This window comes from Heloderma suspectum, chromosome 16 (genome assembly GCF_057233095.1).
Source record: "Heloderma suspectum isolate Gila_16-S chromosome 16, 16-S_ref, whole genome shotgun sequence".
NCBI lineage: Eukaryota > Metazoa > Chordata > Lepidosauria > Squamata > Helodermatidae > Heloderma > Heloderma suspectum.
This window is the reverse complement of record NC_139473.1, coordinates 16,526,510-16,545,032: the sequence shown is the minus strand read 5'-3', so window position 1 is coordinate 16,545,032 and position 18,523 is coordinate 16,526,510. Positions and strand designations below refer to the sequence as shown.

The following is an 18,523-nucleotide window of genomic DNA, read 5'->3' as shown; positions in this document are numbered from 1 at the left end:
GATTTGGAGCTAAATGCCATCAGTATGCTGATGAAACGCAGCTCTGTCTCCCTGTGACATCTGAATCAGGAGAGGCTGTGCAAGTCCTGAATCAGTGCCTAGACTCAGTAATGGGCTGGATGAGGGCCAATAAACTGAAGCTGAATCCTGGCAAGATGGAAGCCCTGTGGGTGAGTGGTTCCTGGGTCCGGGAGATAGGCTCATTGCCTGTTCTGGATGGGGCTGCACTCCCTCTAAAAGATCAGGTCCGTAGTTTGGGGGTACTCCTAGATCCATCATTGTCACTGGAGGCCCAAGTGGTCGTGGCAGTTCGGAGTGCCTTTTACCAGCTTCGGCTGGTTTGCCAGCTACAGCCTCTCCTGGACAGGGATAGCATGACCACGGTGGTACAGGCATTAGTAACCTCAAGACTGGATTACTGCAATTGCGCTCTATGTGGGGCTGCCCTTAAGGCTGATCCAGAAGCTGGAGCTAGTGCAGAATGCAGCAGCGTGGCTGTTGTCGGGAGCTGCCCCTTTTCAGCGTGTAAATCCTCTGCTGAGGGAACTGCACTGGCTGCCTATTCGCTACTGGGCCAGGTTTAAGGTATTAGTACTAGTGTACAAAGCCCTAAACAACTTGGGACCAGGATACCTGAGAGAGCGCCTCCTTCCCTACCAACCTGCCCGGTCACTGAGGTCATCAGAGCCTGGTGGTTCCACCAGTTCCTGGTGGTTCCACCAGTTCCTGGTGGTTCCACCAGTTCCTGGTGGTTCCACCAGTTCCTGGTGGTTCCACATGGACCTATGGCCCGGTTGGAGTCCACCAGAAGAGCCTTCAGTGTAGTGGCCCCCTTCCTGTGGAATTCCCTGCCTTTAGAGGTCAGGCAGGCGCCAACATTGTGTTCTTTCCAGAGCCTCCTGAAGACGTTGTTCTTTCAAGAGGCCTTCCTTGCATGACCAGCCGTGGTTTGTTGAACTCCACTTTGTTGGGATTGTCTTTTTTAAAAAGGTTTTAACTTTTTAAACTCTTTTAACCATTGTTTTATTCTTATGTTGTTCACCGCTCCGAAATCTTCTGATGAGGAGCGGTATATAAATATTGTAAATAAAAATAAAATAAATAAATCTAGTTAGGATTGCACCCTTAGTTAACTAAGATTCCCGGCCTGCTTCCTGGCTCACGCCACAGGAGATAAATGGCTCTTTGCATGAGGGTCATTCTGGCTTATTAAGTAGACATGATCATCCCAAATGATCCAACAAAGCTCTTGTGTTCTTGTTTCCTTAACTGAATTGGTAGTGAGGCTAGCAGTGGTGTTATGCATGGGTCTGGCCATATAGGTGAACCAGCGTCCTCCCACAGGTGGAAGGCTCTTCACCATTTCCCTCAGAGCCTCTCTCAGCAGTGGAGGTTTTAACAGTTTGTCTTTCGGCTAAAACAACTATGAATGTATTCAGTCACCAGCAGAGTCTCTCACTCAACTTAGCCTGCCAGCTGAGGCGGACTGGAGATGGAAGGAAGGTGTTTATTACACTTTTGTATATAATTACATGCTAACATTAGGCTGTGTTCAACGACAACAGATTTCTATCTGCATAGGAAAAAAATACACTGCTGTAATAAGATGCATGATTTCATCACCTGTCTGAGGTCTACTCCTAGAATCTTGTTGTCATGACTATGTACATACAGTTGCTACTTGCTGTCTGGGGATCTTGATCTTTAAGGTATAATATCAAGATCCCCAGACAGCAGGTAGCACCTGTACAGATAATTATCAGTAGATAATCACGCCCTGGGTGGGGCAGGGACCCTTAAGGTAAGAACAGAGAATGTTCCACAGTGTCACCTTTCAAAAAATGCCTTATTACCTTTGTATTTAGCAGTTGCTTGTGGGAGAACCCATGCTGGACATCCTTTTTCTACTTTTTGAAACTGTTTTTTTTTTTTTTTAAAGATTGTGTAAACTCAGTGAATTTTTTTATATAAATTGGATTTACGTATGCAGAATATGCATTACTGGGGGAGGATCTACAGTTCTGCCGTAAAACATATGTGTCGCACGTATATGGTCCTAGGTTCAATCTCCAATTAATGGGTCTTAGGGCTGGAAAGGACCTCTGGCAGAGACGCAGGAGAGTGGCTGCCAGCCAAGGCACACAGCAGAACAGAGCCGTGGCTACAGGTGGGCCCGAAAGAGTGTAGCACTGTTGGGATATTCCAGGCCCCTTCCTCGCATGTTCCGCTTTCCTTTTTAAAAGTCTCTAGCCCTCTTGTGGAGATAAAAGGAAAAACATTCAGACACAATTCCAACCAATTACTTCCACTTTGTAATGTAGGCGGGAACATGGGGAAGAGCCTTCTCTGTTGTAGCACCCAGGCTGTGGAAATCCCCAGCCTTGGGAAACCTGCCTGGCCCTGTCTCGCCTGTGCTCTGATGCTGGATGATTTGGGGCAGGCCGGCGAGGTGTTGTTCTGGTAGGTCTGTAGCCTGTCTTGTTCTTGAATGCAGAACAAAAGCCTGCCTGGCTCTTTCAGTTGATATTGGGCCTGTTCAGACATCACGCTAAGCCATGGTGGTTGGGGAATTTCTGGTAACCACAGTGGCGTAGCGTGTCATGTGGAGGGAGAAAACCTCATTCCGAGTGGTTACTAAGCCACCCTTGGTAACCACCCCCTGCAAAAGGGTTACAGGGCCCCGGGGAGGCTTACTGTGTCGTCTGGCGGGCTTCCTGGTGCTTAAAACAAGCTCACTACTGCAGGCAATGCTCTAGCTGGCGCAGACTTTCTTTATGGCCACACAGCCCCTCAGCATGATGGAGTGGCTGCCAGGAGCTCATTCACGCCATGGAGGATGCCGGGATGTGTGCAAACAACTCAGGGAAGCTCGCCTGGTAACTTCGGAAGAGGGGGGCCTAGTGGAACCACACAGTGCTACAAGGTTCCTGGTCGTGTGATGGGCTTGCATGTAGTGGTTTCGCTACCCCTTCCCCGTAGTTACCCTAACCACCCTCCCCCCTGTGCACGTGCTCTTCTTTGACAAGTGCAGCCATAGCAGGCAAGTGTTTATATTTCTGTTGTTCCTAAACCTGCTAAAGATCATACTAACTGTGCAAATTATAGGCCGATTTATTAAATCAATGCAGATGCTAAAATATTAACAGCAATCTTGGCTAACAGATTTCAGCGTGATATATACATTAATGCATCCTGATCGAGTGGGATTTATTCCCCAAAAGTTGGGTGCAGATAATTTAAGGCTTGTAGTAAATTTGATCATTTTGAATACTAAAAGAATGGATTCAGCTGCAATTTTACTTGATGCTGATTTTTTTTGGATGAATTACATTGTTTATGTTAGTGACTTTGGAAGAATTTGGCTTTGCACAGGAAGTTTTAAGGTGGATTAGAATTTTATATCTGTCTCCTGTATCACAAGTTATGACAAATGGAATTCTTTCAAGCTTTTTGTTTGTTTAGAGAGGGGCACAAGGCAGGGCTGTCCTATTTCCCCCTTGATATTTGATTTGCACTTGGAACCCTTGGCATATGCAGTTAGGCAGAGCAGAGCAATTTATGGTTTGGGGCGTGAGCAAGTTGAATATAAAACAGCTTTATATGCAGATGTGAAAATAAATTGGGAGCTAAGATGGTGATCAGAAGCCATTTTAAGCTCAGACGTCTGCACGCTATTTAACATGTAACTAGCTGTCTGCAACTAGTTCAAACCACATTCTGTCCCACTTAGCCCTGTGGTTAGGCATATCCTTCCTGATTTGTAAACAATTTGTTATACCTGTGCAAGAAGAAATGTACTGCATCATATGCTTGTACCTTTGTATACACTTCTCTGTCTAACCCTCCTGTGGGTGTACTGCACAGCCTCAGGAAAACTCTCACGTCCAAAGGTGTTGCCGGCAGCGTTCCAAAGGGCACTGGCCGATGCTGATGCGCATGCTTGGCAATGTGGCAAACTTGTAACCAATCAGCTTAAAGATTCATGTATTCTGTTTACTCATATGTATAAATGTGAGTGCTAACCGTTACATGGGTGGTTCAGTCTCCAGACTGTGCCCACACGTGTGTATTCTTTGCGTCTGAATAAACACACACTCAGCCAGAAAGTGTGTGTAATTACTATGACAGAGATGATTTTTTTGTTATTTTTCAGCAGGTTAGAGTCTTCTGTACCAAAATTAATAAAATTGATACCTTTGGTATACTTTCGGGTTATACTATCTATCAATTGGTCAAAATCTTAATTAATGCCAGTAGATAGTATTAAGTTACCCAATGTAGTTACTAAATGGCAATTCTGCTTGTGTCCGGAAGTTGTAGCATATCTTAGAATACAGGTGCCTAGATATTTCTCAAATGATTAAACTGAATTTAAGTGCATTGCTGGTGGAAATATCTCTTGATTTGAAAAGATGGGCATCACTTAATTTAAGTATTTGGGGTAAGATTAATATACTTAAGACGAATGTCTTACCATGGGTAATTTATGTATTATGTAATATTCCTTTATAACTACCCCAAATGTATTTTTAAAAACTCTATTCAGGATTTCAGAAGTTTATTTGGGGTGGGGGATCTCCTCCCCAATTTTCACTTAAAAGGATGCAGTTGCCAATTAGGAGGGAGGTGTCTATTTTTCAGATCTTCGATTATATCACATATCACAGGATTGGAATGTATCTTTTTCTTTTAATACTTCTCCATGGGTTGTTTTGCAATCAGTTTCTGGGTGGGATGGCACTAGAATATAGGCACATTAAAAGGAAATGAATGGCTCCACCTGCAACTTCAGTGGCTAGAGACATGGCATATAATGTATTGTCAGCTGCAGTTTGATCTATGTTCTCATGCTAAATTAACCTTATGGGGGAATCCTGATTTGAAAACAGAGGCAGCCTTTTTGTGGAAAAACTGGGTTGACTGAAGTTATATTTTAGAGCAGCTAATAGGGCCGGATGATGAGTTTTTACCATTTTCAGTATTGCCGCTTAGATGCTTATCATCTACTGCTGGGTGGCAATATATTCAGTTACAGCACCTTCTGGTGTCTATATATGGGCCATCAGTGATGAGTGCTTCAGCACCTCCTATATTGTTGGAAGAATTAATGAGTTCTTTACAGAAAGCAAAGCCTACAATAGCTGTTTATAAAGGTCTTTTGGAATGTAATAAAGTGGATGTTCAGTATGTTAGAGAGGAATGGAACACGGAATTGCAATGCTCTATACAGCCTAATCAATGGAAAGCTGCATTAGCTTCCATATGTACTGTAGGTGTCACATTGAGACTGATTCAACAAAAATCGGTATTTTGTGTACATTGGATATCTCAGAGGCTTATTGAGAAGCTGGCTAGCTCCTCGAGATGCTGGTGTTGTAATGTGGACAATGCATTGCTGAGGCGCATGCTGTAGGCATGAACTATAGTAGCTTCTTTTGGGCTGGAAGCTACTGCCCACATAAATGTTGTTCTTGAAAAATCTGTGATAACTGGATATTCATACACTTTTAAATTATATTCCTGTGATGTGGGGATTAACAGAGGGATAGCAAAAGTGGACTTTGACAATCCTAACAGTTGCAAAGAGACTCATACTTCAAGCCTGGAAAAATAAACACCCACCACCTATCATTCCATGGTCCCAAGATCTTACTCCCCTTACTGCAGCTGAACGTACCTCCTGCAGCCGTCAGTCTCGTATGGATGCTTGCTTATTTATTTATTTATTTATTTATTTATTTATTCATTCATTCATTCATTTCATTTCATTTCATTTCATTTCATTTCTATACCGCCCAATAGCTGAAGGTCTCTCGGCAGTTCACAAAAAATTTAGATATATGGACCGCTTATATTAACATATATATTTGAAACAGTAGTGTTTTTTTTAATTAATGGTGTTGTGAATAGTTATTGTGAAAGGATATCGCTCTTTGTTATGTTCTTTTTCTTGGTGTTGATGTTTGTTCTTTGTTACCCGCTTTTTTGTTTTCTTATAATTGCAAATAAAATAAAAGGTTGCTCTCCTATGCTCTGTGAGAAGATGAAGAGCACACATCCCTGAAAGTCAGTTTGCCTGCCACCATTGGCCTTCATTTGAAAAGTCCCAGCCACAGCAGGGGAGTGTTGCACGTGCACTGTACTTTCACGTGGAGTGAGACTAAATCCTATCAGTTCTGGCTGGTGTCCTTTGTGAGATCAACGTGCAGTGTAGAGCATGCCCCAGAATGCACAGTAGGTTGGTAGCAGATGAGCAAGGAATTCCTCCACAGACCATTGAAAACCACAGGCTTTGAAGAATAATGAATACAACTCTGCTTTTCAGAAAAACACGAAGTGCGTTTATGAAAGCCCTGAACCTTAATTTCCAGTGAGTCAAACAAGTAAGAGCCTCAGTTGTTTCTCTTGAATGCTTATACGGGTGTTCCCTGGAAAGTCAGAGCCATTCCCAGGAGTTTTTTACCCAGCTCTTCCTGTTCTCCTCCAAGACTGAACTCTGCAGACAATTCTCTGAAGGTGATGCAGATGCGTCGGCTTTTAATATGGTCGCGATAAATGGCATGTTTCCATTTATAGCGAGCAGGTCCAGAGAGAACCACCAGCGATCTCCGAGGTAAATGAACAGCAACAGTGACCTCTTTGGATGGAACTGACCTTGTGGGAGAAGAACAGTCAGTTTCCCCCTTTGTGGTGCTTCCGAGTCCTCCTATGGGAATAGGATCATGGGGCTGATGGTCCTGAGAAACATCAGGCGATCCAGAGCTGTGCATTTGTTTGCATTGTTGAAGAAAGACAGGAAATAACTGGAGACTGTCCTCTGAGATGCAAGACATGGAAAGCACAGTTGCTGAAAGCAAGTTCAAGCTAACCAGGCGTTCCCCCCAAAGCCACCAGTCATCCCAGTGTGGGTCAATAGCAGATCCTCGCTCAGGGCCATAATCCAAGTTGCACTGCTCAACAGGACAGAAGCCCTCAAGCACAGAATAATTTCTCATCCGTTGCACAATCTCTTGGCTGAAGCTGGGCAACCCCGCAAAATTACCAGCTTTCAATTTGTGCTTCTTGAAGTTCACTTTGGGGCCATAGTCCTGTTGCAAGAGGAAGAAGGAGGAAGGATACTTGAGCTGGTGTAATGTAGCAGCAAAGACTGAGCTGTGAAGTCCCTCGTTCCAATTTTACTTCTGCCACAAACTCTCTAGGCAGGCTTAGACAAGCTGCTGTTCTCTTGGCCTACTAACTACAATATGGAGCTAATAATACTAATCTACCTTACTAGTGCTGTACAGATTAATAAGACACTTCGTTAAGCAGGGCTGCCACCCAGTTGAAGAAATTTTAGTCAATTAATCAAATAATGTTAAGTTCTTGTTTTAATTAAAGCTGCAAATAATTTTGAAGGCAGATTTTTTTTAAAAAAGGAAGAAAAAGGTTTAGGTCATACATACACATACTGCAGCTGGCACCATCTTAAAAGAGACATGCCCTCCGGCGTGAGAGAGATCTTCAAAGATGGTGCCTGCCACTGGCAGTTTCTGTAAGTTCTTATATGAAAAATAATCAGCAGGTGTTTGGGTTTTTTGTTTTTTAAACCTGTTTCCTGAGGGATTCCTTTTTAATTGACATTTGGTTGTTCTCAAAATTGGATTTTGGCACATTAAAAAAAACCTGCTTGAATCTGGCCAACCACTTTTTGTTTCAAATGCAGAAATAAGGGTTTCTTTGATAAAGAAAAATGGATTTTTAAAAAAAATTGTATGGAATAAGAACAGTCCTGGATCTCAGGATAAAAAGAGCACTCTCAGAAGGATGCTTGGATAAGAACCCCCTTCCAGCTTTATTATGAAACTGTTGTGGTCAATTAACTGTCATCGCTGCCATCTCCACCTGCAGCTGCTTCATCATTTAAGATTGGCCTTGCTTCCTTCCCTCACACAGGCCATTGCAACCAATTGCCCATCAAGCAAGGGAAGACCCATCAACATTGCCATCTTTTAAAATAGACTATTTAGAGACCATGTACATTTTTAAAGCGGGTCTACCCTTGTGCTTGGTCTGGAAGCTGCAGTTGATGGAGAATGTGGCAGCCGGGATGCTGAGTGGGCGCCTAGCCATACACATATTACCCCGGTGTTGAAGCAACTGCAAGGCTACCTATTAGCCACTGAGCCATGTTCCTGAGCAGTTTGGGACCAGGTCACCTAGCAGATGGCCTTCCCTGATAGAGACCTGTGCAATTATTAACATAATTAACTTTTAATGTTAATGTTTTAACTTTTATAAACCATCCAGAGAGCTTCAGCTATGGGGTGGTATAGAAATATTACTATTATTATTAATAATAATAATAATAACAATTGGAGGAGGCCTTGCTGGTTGTACCACAATCTGCAGATGGCCATCTTGTAGCAATCGGGAAGCAGGGCTTTCTCCATGGTGGTGCCGACCTCATGGAATCCCCCCCTGGTATTTGGGAGGCACCAAGTGCAACGTGCTTAAGGCGCCAATTAAAGACCCATTTCTTTACCCAGACCTCCCTGATTGATTGTGCTGCCCAGTTTGCTTGTTATTTATGCTGTTTGGAGTATTTGGTTTTAATGCTTTTATAAATGTTTGATTTGTTTTTCCTCCTTAAGGAATCCAAGGCGGTGTACATAATCCTCCTCCTCCTCTCTATTTTATCCTCACAACAACAACCCTGTGAGGTAGGCTGGGCTGAGAGTCTGTAACTAGCCCAAAGTCACCCAGTGAGCTTCCATGGCCGAGTGGGGATTAGAGCCCAGATCTCCCAACTCCCAGTGCAACACTCTAGCCACTACACCACACTGGCTCTATTTATAAATAAATAAATGAACAAACAAACAGCATAATATAAGGGAAGAATATTTGGTCCAGATGTGAGAGGCTGGAAATTCCCACTTTGTCCATGGGGCTCTTAAAACTGGGAGGGACACAGCTTCTGCAGTCAGGGGTATGCTGAGCTCGCATGCCAGACATCTATTGCAATGCTCATAGAGTCTGTGCCAGTTCCCATGCTTGTCACTGCTGGCCCAAACTGGCTAATCAGGCAAGCTCATGTTGGAGATAGGCAGTCCAGGACAGTTGCAAGAGGTATCTCTTTTCAAACTGCACAGACGTTTTTTATCCCATCTTTTGCCTGTTGTATTGCTGGTGTGAGGCAGCTTCCCCTCACTTCTTATTTGGTGCTTATTTGGTGCATTATGTTGGGGGTGGAGCAGTACTTATTGGGGTTCTTGGGCAGGCCGCTTTCTTTCAGCCTCGCTTTGTTGTGAGGGTAAACGCCTGAGTTCTTCTTACACCAGAAAGTGTTATAGAAATAATTTGCAATACAACAGTTATTGTGGAGCGCTCACTGGGTGTTCCCCAGCTCCTTTCGAAAGCATTCATTCAGGGCGCAATCCTACTGAGATAGTTGGTTGCCTCTGACCTCCTCTGCAGTTGGAGGCGACCACCTATCCAACGCAGTGCGGCTGAAGCCGGAGGACAGGATTCCCTCGGTGCTCCAGCTGCCCTGCAGTTTGCCTTAGACAACTGATTTCAGGCATCTAAGCATGGCTTCAGGAAGGGGGTGGGAATGGGGCTGGAGACCACATAAGAAGCTGTCTAAAATAACTTCCATGGTCTCATCCCCTCCCCCGGGAATGTCCTGTTTTTGCCCTCCCCATGTTACGAGCATGGACAGGCATGGAGAGGCAGCTGCCGTGGTTCTGTCCATGGTGACTCCAAAGGGGAGAGGGTGGGGAGCACCGTTTCCTGGCTCCGTGCTCCTAGCACTGTGTACAAACTCAGAGCCAGTAAACTGAAAAATCGTATCTCCCCCAGATGCTGTCTAGGGGACATAGGATTGCTCTCCCATTTGAAAATGGCTTGATAGTGCTAATTTTTTTTTAAAAGCAGGCATTTTGTCAAATTTTGTTTTTATTCTGCCCCTTTTAACTTTTTTTTTTTTTTACACTCCTGTCTTTCCTCCAAGAAGCTTAGAGTGGTGTACACAATTCTCTTTCTCCTGCCCATTTAATCCTCATAACAACCCTGTAAGGTAGGTTAGGCTGAGAGATAGTGACTGGCCTGAAGTCACCTAGTGAGCTTCACGGCTGTGTGGGTATTTGAAGCCACATCTCCCAGTCCTAGTCCAACACTCCAAATCACAGCTTCACACTGGTCCTTCACTAAGAGAACACCACTGAGCTAGCTTTTCAACCAGTGAGCTAAGGCTTAAAACTGGTTTGGTAATGAAAACCAAAGTGGGTCATGCCAGATGTGCGACTAACGTTTCCTTTTATTTTCCTTTAGTTTGACTTTTTAAAAAAGTGAAGGAGGAAAAGAGAGTGGGGAGGAGGAAAAAGACATATACAGTAAAAAAAAATAAATCCCAGGTTGAAGGACAGTCCCCAAAACTGAGCTAGGAAGAATTTCAATCTGAGTACGAGACCTGTTTTCTTCGGCCAGACTGTGAAGGCTTCCAAGCATTTTGATCCATCAGCTCAACCATTTTGTGTTCTTCATCCACACTTATGAAGTCTTCCAGCAGAAACACTCCTGGAAAAAGGAAGGCCCAGCCTGCAAATTCTGACTGTTTTTCTCCCATAGCGAAGCCAGTCAGTGGGCAATAAACGAAGTTTGCACTTTTCTGGGGAAAGAGGGAAGGGGGAGAAGAGAGATGGGAAAATCCAAATATTTGCATGTGTAATCTGAATACTTGAGTACACAAAGAGATAGTGGCGACCTGGCTTACTTTTGGCAAAGTGTTCCACTTTACATAAACATGGTACCCTTACTATGTAGTTTAATATAACCTGCTTTTGAGGAAGGTTATCATTATGCTGCATTTTGTAGGTAACTGGCACTCTGAGTTGGAAGGGAGCTGCTAGTTAACCTGGACTTGTACCATCAGAACAGGCAAGTCATCATTTTGTCAAATAGGATCTCTGAAACCTATTTCTTTAAGGGTTATTCTCTTTAAAAGGTAGGGGTATGTTTAGCTTATTCTTCTGAAATATTTCTATAATCTTTTGTAGCAATTATTTTATTAATAAACAGTGTGTTACTTTCATAGTTTCTATTACCAGAATTCCAGAAACTTGTCAATAAGTCAGAATATCAACTTTAATGGATTTGTGGCACACACACATACGGCACGCATGTGGCATGCACAGACAAACATTACTTATGTAAAAATTGGACAAAAGTAACACTCAAAAGTAACTAGATAGGCTCACCGTTAGTTAAACATTTTCGAGAATACAATGACAAGCATACAAAATTTACTTCAGGGGCAGTAGGGCTTGTGCCCTCAGTCTGTGGAAGGGGTAACTATCAACCCCAGAGGCACATCTTGTTCAATAACCCTGAGGTGTCCTTTTAGAATATTGTCACTGGCATTCTAGTACAGAATATTCCCCAAAGAACAAAAATATGCCCCTTCAATGGAAAGGGAACTCTTAGGGAGCAATCCTATGTCCCCTAGACAGCATCTGGGCACACGCACGCACGCGCGCACACACACACACAATTAATTGTTCAGTTTCCTGGCTTCGAGCTAAGAGCCAGGAAACCGCACTCCCTACCCCCTCATAGCCAGTGTGGAGAGAGCCGTGCTGGCTACCTCTCTGCACTTGCAAAACGGAGCACAGAGATGGGGAAAAGGAGGCATTCCAGGGGGCAGGGAGGGGAGGAGACGGGGGCAGCAGCCTTATGGGAAATCCTATGGCTGCCCCAGCCTCCTTCCCTCCCCCTCCCCAAAGCCTCCACTAGATGTAGCACGTGAGGCTGGATACCCGCTCTGCATTGGACAGATGTAAGCCTCCATGTTCGGAGGCTTATGTGTTCGGATCCCATAGGATTGCACCCTTAAAGAAATAGTGTTTTTAGCATAATCCTATTGTAAAGGAACAAACTGGGGCTAGAATTCCAGGGCACCCGGTATTAAACACTTGGGTGCGCCTTCTTCTTGTAACTCCTGTTTTGGGCCTAAAATTGTAGGTGAGGTTCCTTTTAGGATTCAAGGTAGAATGTGCACATTCACTCTCTGCACTTGCAAAACGCAGCACAGACATGGGGAAAAGGAGGCATTCCAGGGGGCATTCCTTTAATACAGTTAAAGGCTAAAACAACAACATAAGCTAAATGCATTTTATTAATAATCGAAAACGTTTCACAAACATACAAACCTTCAACCAGCAAAGCAAAGATAAAACACACTTACAAATGTTGCCGCTTTAAGTTACCATCATTCACACCTGTACTTTACCGGTAAAGGGTCCCTCTTCTTGAGCAAAGAGACTCCCTCCTCCAAAGGGCAAGACTGCAGAGCCATTGAGGCCTAAATACTAGTCTCAGAGCAACATGTATCTTGTGCTCAAAGCAGAAGAAAGATTGTCTTCTCTACTGCGCTCGGACTGACATCAGTGACCTCCTTTCTAAAATATATTCAAAAATTCTCAGATCTATTGGTCCACATCACATTCTAAGCCACCCTTTCCCCAATCGATCCTTTTCTCAAAAAATCTCTCTTATCTCTGACATAGGTTGTTTACTCTAAAGTGGGCCTTAGTTCTTCGGCTATGCCACTGACAGCTCTTTTTTACTTTTCTGTTTTTCAGAAAAGGGGAATCCTAAAACACATCTACCCTTGTATAACCCTTGACCAGTCACCTGATTTCCCTGTAAGGACCCACACAGTTTGAAAACTAATACAACATCTCTTATGGATACACATTGCATTTAAATAGCTTCTAATACAATGAACCTGTGCTTCTTTTGCTCTCCTACTTGCTCCATTACACCCCCTTTTCCCCCAGACTCCAGCACCCCATATTTTACCTTATAAAAAGTTTCAAAGCCCAAGAAAAAATCCTTTCACTATACATGTCAACTCTGAAGTAAGTCCCACTGAATTCAATGCAGCTTACTCCCAGGTGAGTTTAGAACTGCAGCCTTGGACATCCTATTCAACAAAGTGAATATGTGTTTTATATATATAACCAATAAAGTTATATAAAGCGCTTTGGAAACTGAAAAAACACAAGCATTACATAAATAGAATCATAGACTAGTAGGGTTGGAAGGGGCCTACAAGGCCATCGAGTCCAACCCCCTGCTCAATGCAGGAATCCAAGTCAGAGCATCAATCCAAGTCAGAGCATCTACTAAACAGTAGGACTGCCATATTAAGGCCACAGATCGTTTGAACTAAACTCAGTGGGACTCGGAGGCGACTGACTATCCAATGCAGGGTGGGCCGAGTGCGGACAGGATCTTCTCCTCTGTGCTCCAGCCACCCTGCATTTGTGGCCAGATGGCCGATTTTGGCTGTCTAGCCAGGGTGCCTTGGGGGGGGGGGGAGGCCAGATGACACACAGGAAACATCGCACCAGCTCTTCTGTTGTCCCCTCCCTGCCCCCCTTTTCCCCGCTCCGCACTGCTCTTATGAGCGCGGAGCTGGGGACGAACTGCGCTGCCTACAAGGCAGCGGGGGAGGAGAGGCGGTTTTCTGGGAACCAAGCTCGGAGCTGAGGTCGGTTGCCAGACAACGAAAAATCCTGTGGCCATCTAGCCACTGTCTAGCGGCCATGGGATTGCGCCCTAACTGGATTACACTAATAATTTAAAATCTTGATAGATTTAAAAGGTTAATTGTGACAGCCACCCCTGCTTAAGTGTTATTGACCTAGTACGCTCTGGCTCATGAAATGTGTGCTGCAAGAACAGTGGAATACTATGTGTGTTGTTTACTTCCAGGAAACTTTATTTATTTAAAGCATTTTTACCCTGCTCTTGAGCCAAAAATGCTCCTAGAGTAGTTTGCAGATCAATAAAAGCAAGGCAGTCCCTGCCCTTAGGCTTGCAACCTAAAACAGGGGTGGGCAGACTTCTGGCTTGTGGGACCTACTGTGTTTTACCAGCACCCTGAAATCCACAAACTGGTCACACGGTGGCTCTGTGGGGCAGACATACACTTAGAATGAAAGAAGGGTAAAGCAGCCTTCCCGAACCTGGTGCCCTCCAGATGTCTTGGCCTGCAACTCCCATCATACCCAGCCAGCATGGCCATTGGTGGGGAATAATGGAAGTTGCAGTCTAACACATCTGGAGGGCGTCAGGTTGGGGAAAGCTGGGGTAAAGGGTACCTCTGAGCACAAGCTCAGCTCAGGAATTTGTTTTCCTTGCCAGAACAAAGTTCTGAGCACACAAATGGTCCCATCCCCTCAACTTTTCTTTGTTTTTCAGCAGCCAGAGACAAAGAAAAAGACTTGAGTTCTTGCTGTTTTGAAATTGTCAGAAGTTGTAATCTGTTGCCTTTCCTTCCTCTGCAGCTACAGAGCAACCCAGCAGGATAGCGGGGGGGGGGGGGGGTCCCTCCCTCCCTCCCTCCCTCCCTCCTCAGCCAGCCTGCCTGCCTGCTCATCCGCCTGCATGAAATCCATACCAGGCAACAAGTTGCTCAACACAAGCCTGATGGAAGCCGCCTCGAGCTTTTCTGCTGCAACAGAAAAGTGGGATATAAATGTTAATAACATGTTGTGAACCACCCAGAGAGCTTCAGCAACTGGGCAGTATAGAAATGTATTAAACAAACAAACGATGCAAGAAACATAGTCAAGCCCAGGCTTAAGTCACAGTTTATTCATTTATTATTACATTTATATCCCACCTTTTTTCCTCCTTAAGGAACCCAAGGCGACATACATAATCCTCCCCCTCCCCCTCCCCATTTTAGCCTCACAACAACAACCCTGTAAGGTAGATTGGGCTGACAGTCAGTGACTGGCCCGAACTCACCCACTGAGCTTCCATGGCCGAGTGGGGACTAGAACCCGGATCTCCCAGTCCAACTCTCTAGCCACAATTGCGAACATGGCTCCTATCTTTCCTCCTTGAGGGGGGCCAGGCACTCTGCACATGCGCAGAGGCACCCCTCGAGCCTGAGGGCTGTATCCTCACAGAAGAGCTGTTGAAACAAACGGGGCTTGTAATGAGCCATGACCGGTGGAAGCCCCGTTCATTTCAATGGGTCTACTTTAAGTAGGGATATAACACGGCTACTTCTCCTTCCTCCTTTGGGGGGGCAGGCACTCTGCACATGCTCAGAGGCATCCCTCGCGCCTGAGGGCTGTATCCTCACAGCAGACCTCGTTGAAATGAACGGGGCTTGAAATGAACCATGACTGGTGGAAGCCCCGTTCATTTCAATGGGTCTGCTGTACGTAGGGCTTGTTGTTGTTGTTCAGTCGTGTCCAACTCTTCGTGACCCCATGGACCATAGCACGCCAGGCCTTCCTGTCCTCCGCTCTCTCCTGGAGTGTGCTCAAGTCCATATTCATTGCATCCGTGATGCTATCTAGCCATCTCATCCTCTGTCGTCCCCTTCTCCTTTTGCCTTCAATCTTTCCCAGCATCAGGGTCTTTTCCAGGGAGTTTTCTCTTCGCATTAGGTGGCCAAAATATTTGAGCTTCAGCGTCAGTATCTGTCCTTCCAATGAGCACTCAGGGTTGATTTCCTTTAGGATGGACTGATTTGACCTCCTTGCAGTCCAGGGGACTCGTAAGAGTCTTCTCCAGCACCACAGTTCGAAAGCATCGATTCTTCGGCGCTCAGCCTTCCTTATAGTCCAGCTCTCACAGCCATACATTGCTACTGGGAAAACTATAGCTTTGATTAGACGGACCGTTGTCAGCAAGGTGATGTCTCTGCTTCTTACTATGCTGTCTAGGTGTGCCATAGCTTTCCTCCCAAGGAGCAAGCGTCTTTTAATTTCATGGCTACAGTCACCGTCTGCAGTGATCTTGGACCCCAAGAAAATACAATCTGTCACTGCTTCCATTTCTTCCCCTTCTATATGCCAGGCAGTGATGGGGCCAGATGCCATGATCTTAGTTTTTTTAATGTTGAGTTTCAGACCAGCTTTTGCACTCTCCTCTTTCACCCTCAGCAAGAGGCTCTTTAGATCCTCTTCGCTTTCTGCCATTAGGGTGGTACCGTCTGCGTATCTGAGCTTGTTGATACTTCTCCCGGCAGTCTTAATTCCGACCTGTGATTCATCCAACCTGGCGTTTCTCATGATGTTGTTGTTGTTCAGTCGTTCAGTCGTGTCCGACTCTTCGTGACCCCACGGACCACAGCACGCCAGGCCTTCCTGTCCTGCGCTCTCTCCCGGAGCGTGCTCAAGTCCATATTCATTGCATCTTGCGTGCTCAAGTCCATATTCATTGCATCGGTGATGCTATCCAGCCATCTCATCCTCTGCCGTCCCCTTCTCCTTTGGCCTTCAGTCTTTCCCAGCATCAGAGAGTTTAGGGTGGTACCGTCTGCGTATCGGAGGTTGTTGATCATTCTCCCGGCAATCTGAATTCCGACCTGCGATTCATCCAACCCGGATGATGGTTTCTCATGGTGTACTCTGCATATAAGTTAAATAAGCAGGGCGACAATATGCAGCCTCGTGTCGTACTGTACTCCTTTCCCAATTTGGAACCCCTCGGTTGTTCCATGTCCGGTTCTCGCGCCGCTGCTTCATGACCTTTCGTACAGGTTTCTCAGGAGACGGGGAAGGTGGTCTGGTACCCCCGTCTCTAACATGGCTACTTATCTTTCCTCCTCGAGGGTGGTGGTGGTGGGGGGGGGGAAGGAGGGGCGGGCACTCTGCACATGCTCAGAGGCGCCCCTCGAGCCTAAGGGCGGCCTCCTCGCAGCAGAGCCGTCGAAACGCACGGGGCTTGACAGGAGCCGCCGCCCGTTCACTTCAACGGGTCTACTCTAAGTAGGGCTAGCAGCGGGCGCAGCCCCCAGAACGGGTGCTTCCCCCTCCCCACTCGCGGCCAAGCCCACAAGCAGCCCCCTCCTCAAACCTCCCTCCCCTCCCCTCCCCCCACCCCCAATGCCCACCCCCTTTCCCCTCACTCCTCCTCCTCCGGTGCCGCGCGTGGTACCTGCGGGGGCGGAGCGGCCTCGCAGACCAAGCAGGAGCGGATCCCTTTGCACCCGCAGCCCCCGGGCCCGCCGGCTCCTCCTCCGCCTCCTCCTCCTCGCCGCCGCTCGGCAGCCTCCATCCCGCCCGACCCCGGTAGCTCTCGCCGCCGTCGGCAGGCAGGCAGGCCGGCCGGGCCCCCCTCCGCGCTTCCGGTTCGGTGGTGGTGGCGGCGGCGGCGGCGGCAGCAGCGGCAGGGGACCCCCGCGCCCGCCTGAGGTAACCCCGGCCTGAGGCCTAGGAGGGGCGGGCGAGGCCGGGGCCTAGGAGCCTAGGAGGGGCGGCCGGGGCCGGGGCGCGCGCGCGGCGGGGATGCCGACGCGGGCCGCCTCCCCGCTCGGACTTTTCTCCTCAGGCCTGGCTGGCGCGGCGGCGGCGGCGGGCGGGCGGCGGCGGCGGCCTCGCTTTCCCGGCAGCGCCGCGCGCGGCGCGGCGGCAGGGATGCCATGGCCGCGGCCTCGCGGGGCATCATGGGAGTCGTGGTCTCGGCGCGGGCCGGGTGTTTAAAGATGCCGTCGCTCAAATGCCGTCTCTCTCTCTCTCCCCCCCCCTCCGCTCCCGCTTCTCCGGGCTTCGCCACGGCCGCCGCCAAACGACGCCTTTTCCTCGCCGCCGCCGTTGTTGCCGGGCCCTGGGGAAGGCCCCCCTTCCGTCAATGGCGGCGGCGGCGGCGGCGGCGGGAGATAAAATTCCCCTCAGGGGAAGGAGAAGGAAGGGCAAGGGGGAATCAGCCGCCGCCGGACCCTGTTCCCGCGCATCCTCGTTCTGAGACAGTGCCTCCCGTTTAAAAGGCACTCGGGGGCCCCCTTCCCCAGCCCCCATTCGGGGATTTATCTCGGGAAGGGGGCCCCGCGTTTCCCGCCCATTCCCCCTTCCCACAATCTCGCCCCGCTCCACCCTCAGCATCACGCAGGCCCGCTTCGTAGCATGCATGCATTTATGTATTCATTTATTTACATGTATTGCAATTGACCTATGACACAGTTCCTGGCTGGGAATGAAAAGCAGGTTTTTGAAATGGAGCGCACATCAAGCAGGATCTCAGGCAGAGACGCTCAGCGCTAACCCTTAGGCCTCCCTGCCTACTCTGTGGACAGATATAGCACTGTTCTTTATCTGGTAACAAGCGCGAATCTGCTCACAAGACTATTTACTGATGTATTACATTTATTGCAACTGATCTATGACACAGTTCCTGGTTGGGATTGAAAAGCAGATTTTTGAGATGACATGTACATCAAGCAGGATCTCAGGCAGAGACGCTCAGCGCTAACCCTTAGGCCTCCCTGCCTACTCTATGGACAGATACTTCTCTTTATCTGGTAACAAGCGCGAATCTGCTCACAAGATTATTTACTGATGTATTACATTTATTGCAATTGATCTATTGATACAGTTCCTGGTTGGGATTGAAAAGCAGGATCTCAGGCAGAGAAGCTCAGCGCTAACCCTTAGGCCTCCCTGCCTACTCTGTGGACAGATATAGCACCGTTCTTTATCTGGTAACAAGCGCGAATCTGCTCACAAGATTATTTACT

The 18,523-nt window shown here is 47.0% G+C and overlaps 2 protein-coding genes across 8 annotated transcripts in view; one reads left to right on the top strand and one right to left on the bottom strand.

The window, feature by feature from the left end:
- Window positions 1-2,331: 2,331 nt before the first annotated feature.
- LRWD1 (leucine rich repeats and WD repeat domain containing 1) overlaps window positions 2,332-18,523 on the top strand; it is a 71,975-nt gene continuing 55,783 nt past the window's right edge. For 2 of the 4 annotated variants that reach the window (XM_084823369.1, XM_084823368.1), the window contains exon 1: window positions 16,952-17,204. Coding sequence is in view for 1 of the 4 variants with exons in the window: in XM_084823367.1 (XP_084679493.1) it covers window positions 2,427-2,460 (34 nt within the window). In the remaining 3 variants the exon portion in view is untranslated. Of the gene's footprint in view, window positions 2,461-16,685; window positions 16,779-16,951; window positions 17,205-18,523 lie in introns of those variants that run through there. The other 2 variants (XM_084823367.1, XM_084823370.1) reach the window with 2 other exon arrangements.
- ALKBH4 (alkB homolog 4, lysine demethylase) lies at window positions 5,695-17,338 on the bottom strand. 4 transcript variants are annotated; one of them, XM_084823372.1, is made up of 3 exons: window positions 16,948-17,338; window positions 10,451-10,648; window positions 5,695-7,088 (listed from the first exon to the last, which is right to left on the bottom strand). In XM_084823372.1, exons 1-3 carry the CDS (start codon window positions 17,065-17,067, stop codon window positions 6,414-6,416), a joined length of 993 nt encoding a protein of 330 aa, XP_084679498.1. In that variant the 5' UTR covers window positions 17,068-17,338; the 3' UTR covers window positions 5,695-6,413. The 4 variants fall into 4 exon arrangements, with proteins under 4 accessions (XP_084679498.1, XP_084679500.1, XP_084679501.1 ...); XM_084823374.1 differs by lacking the exon at window positions 16,948-17,338 and adding an exon at window positions 14,800-14,968 and having other exon boundaries at window positions 5,703-7,088; XM_084823375.1 differs by lacking the exon at window positions 16,948-17,338 and adding an exon at window positions 14,447-14,500 and having other exon boundaries at window positions 5,703-7,088.

Excerpts from the sequence above, each read along its gene's own strand:
- ALKBH4 (XM_084823372.1), bottom strand. The coding sequence starts at position 17,067 with ATGGAGGCTGCCGAGCGGCGGCGAGGAGGAGGAGGCGGAGGAGGAGCC. Across the intron at positions 10,649-16,947 it reads AGGCCGCTCCGCCCCCGCAG|AAAAGTGCAAACTTCGTTTA; the intron begins GTACCACGCGCG and ends CTCTTTCCCCAG. Across the intron at positions 7,089-10,450 it reads AGTCTGGCCGAAGAAAACAG|GACTATGGCCCCAAAGTGAA; the intron begins GTCTCGTACTCA and ends CTCTTGCAACAG.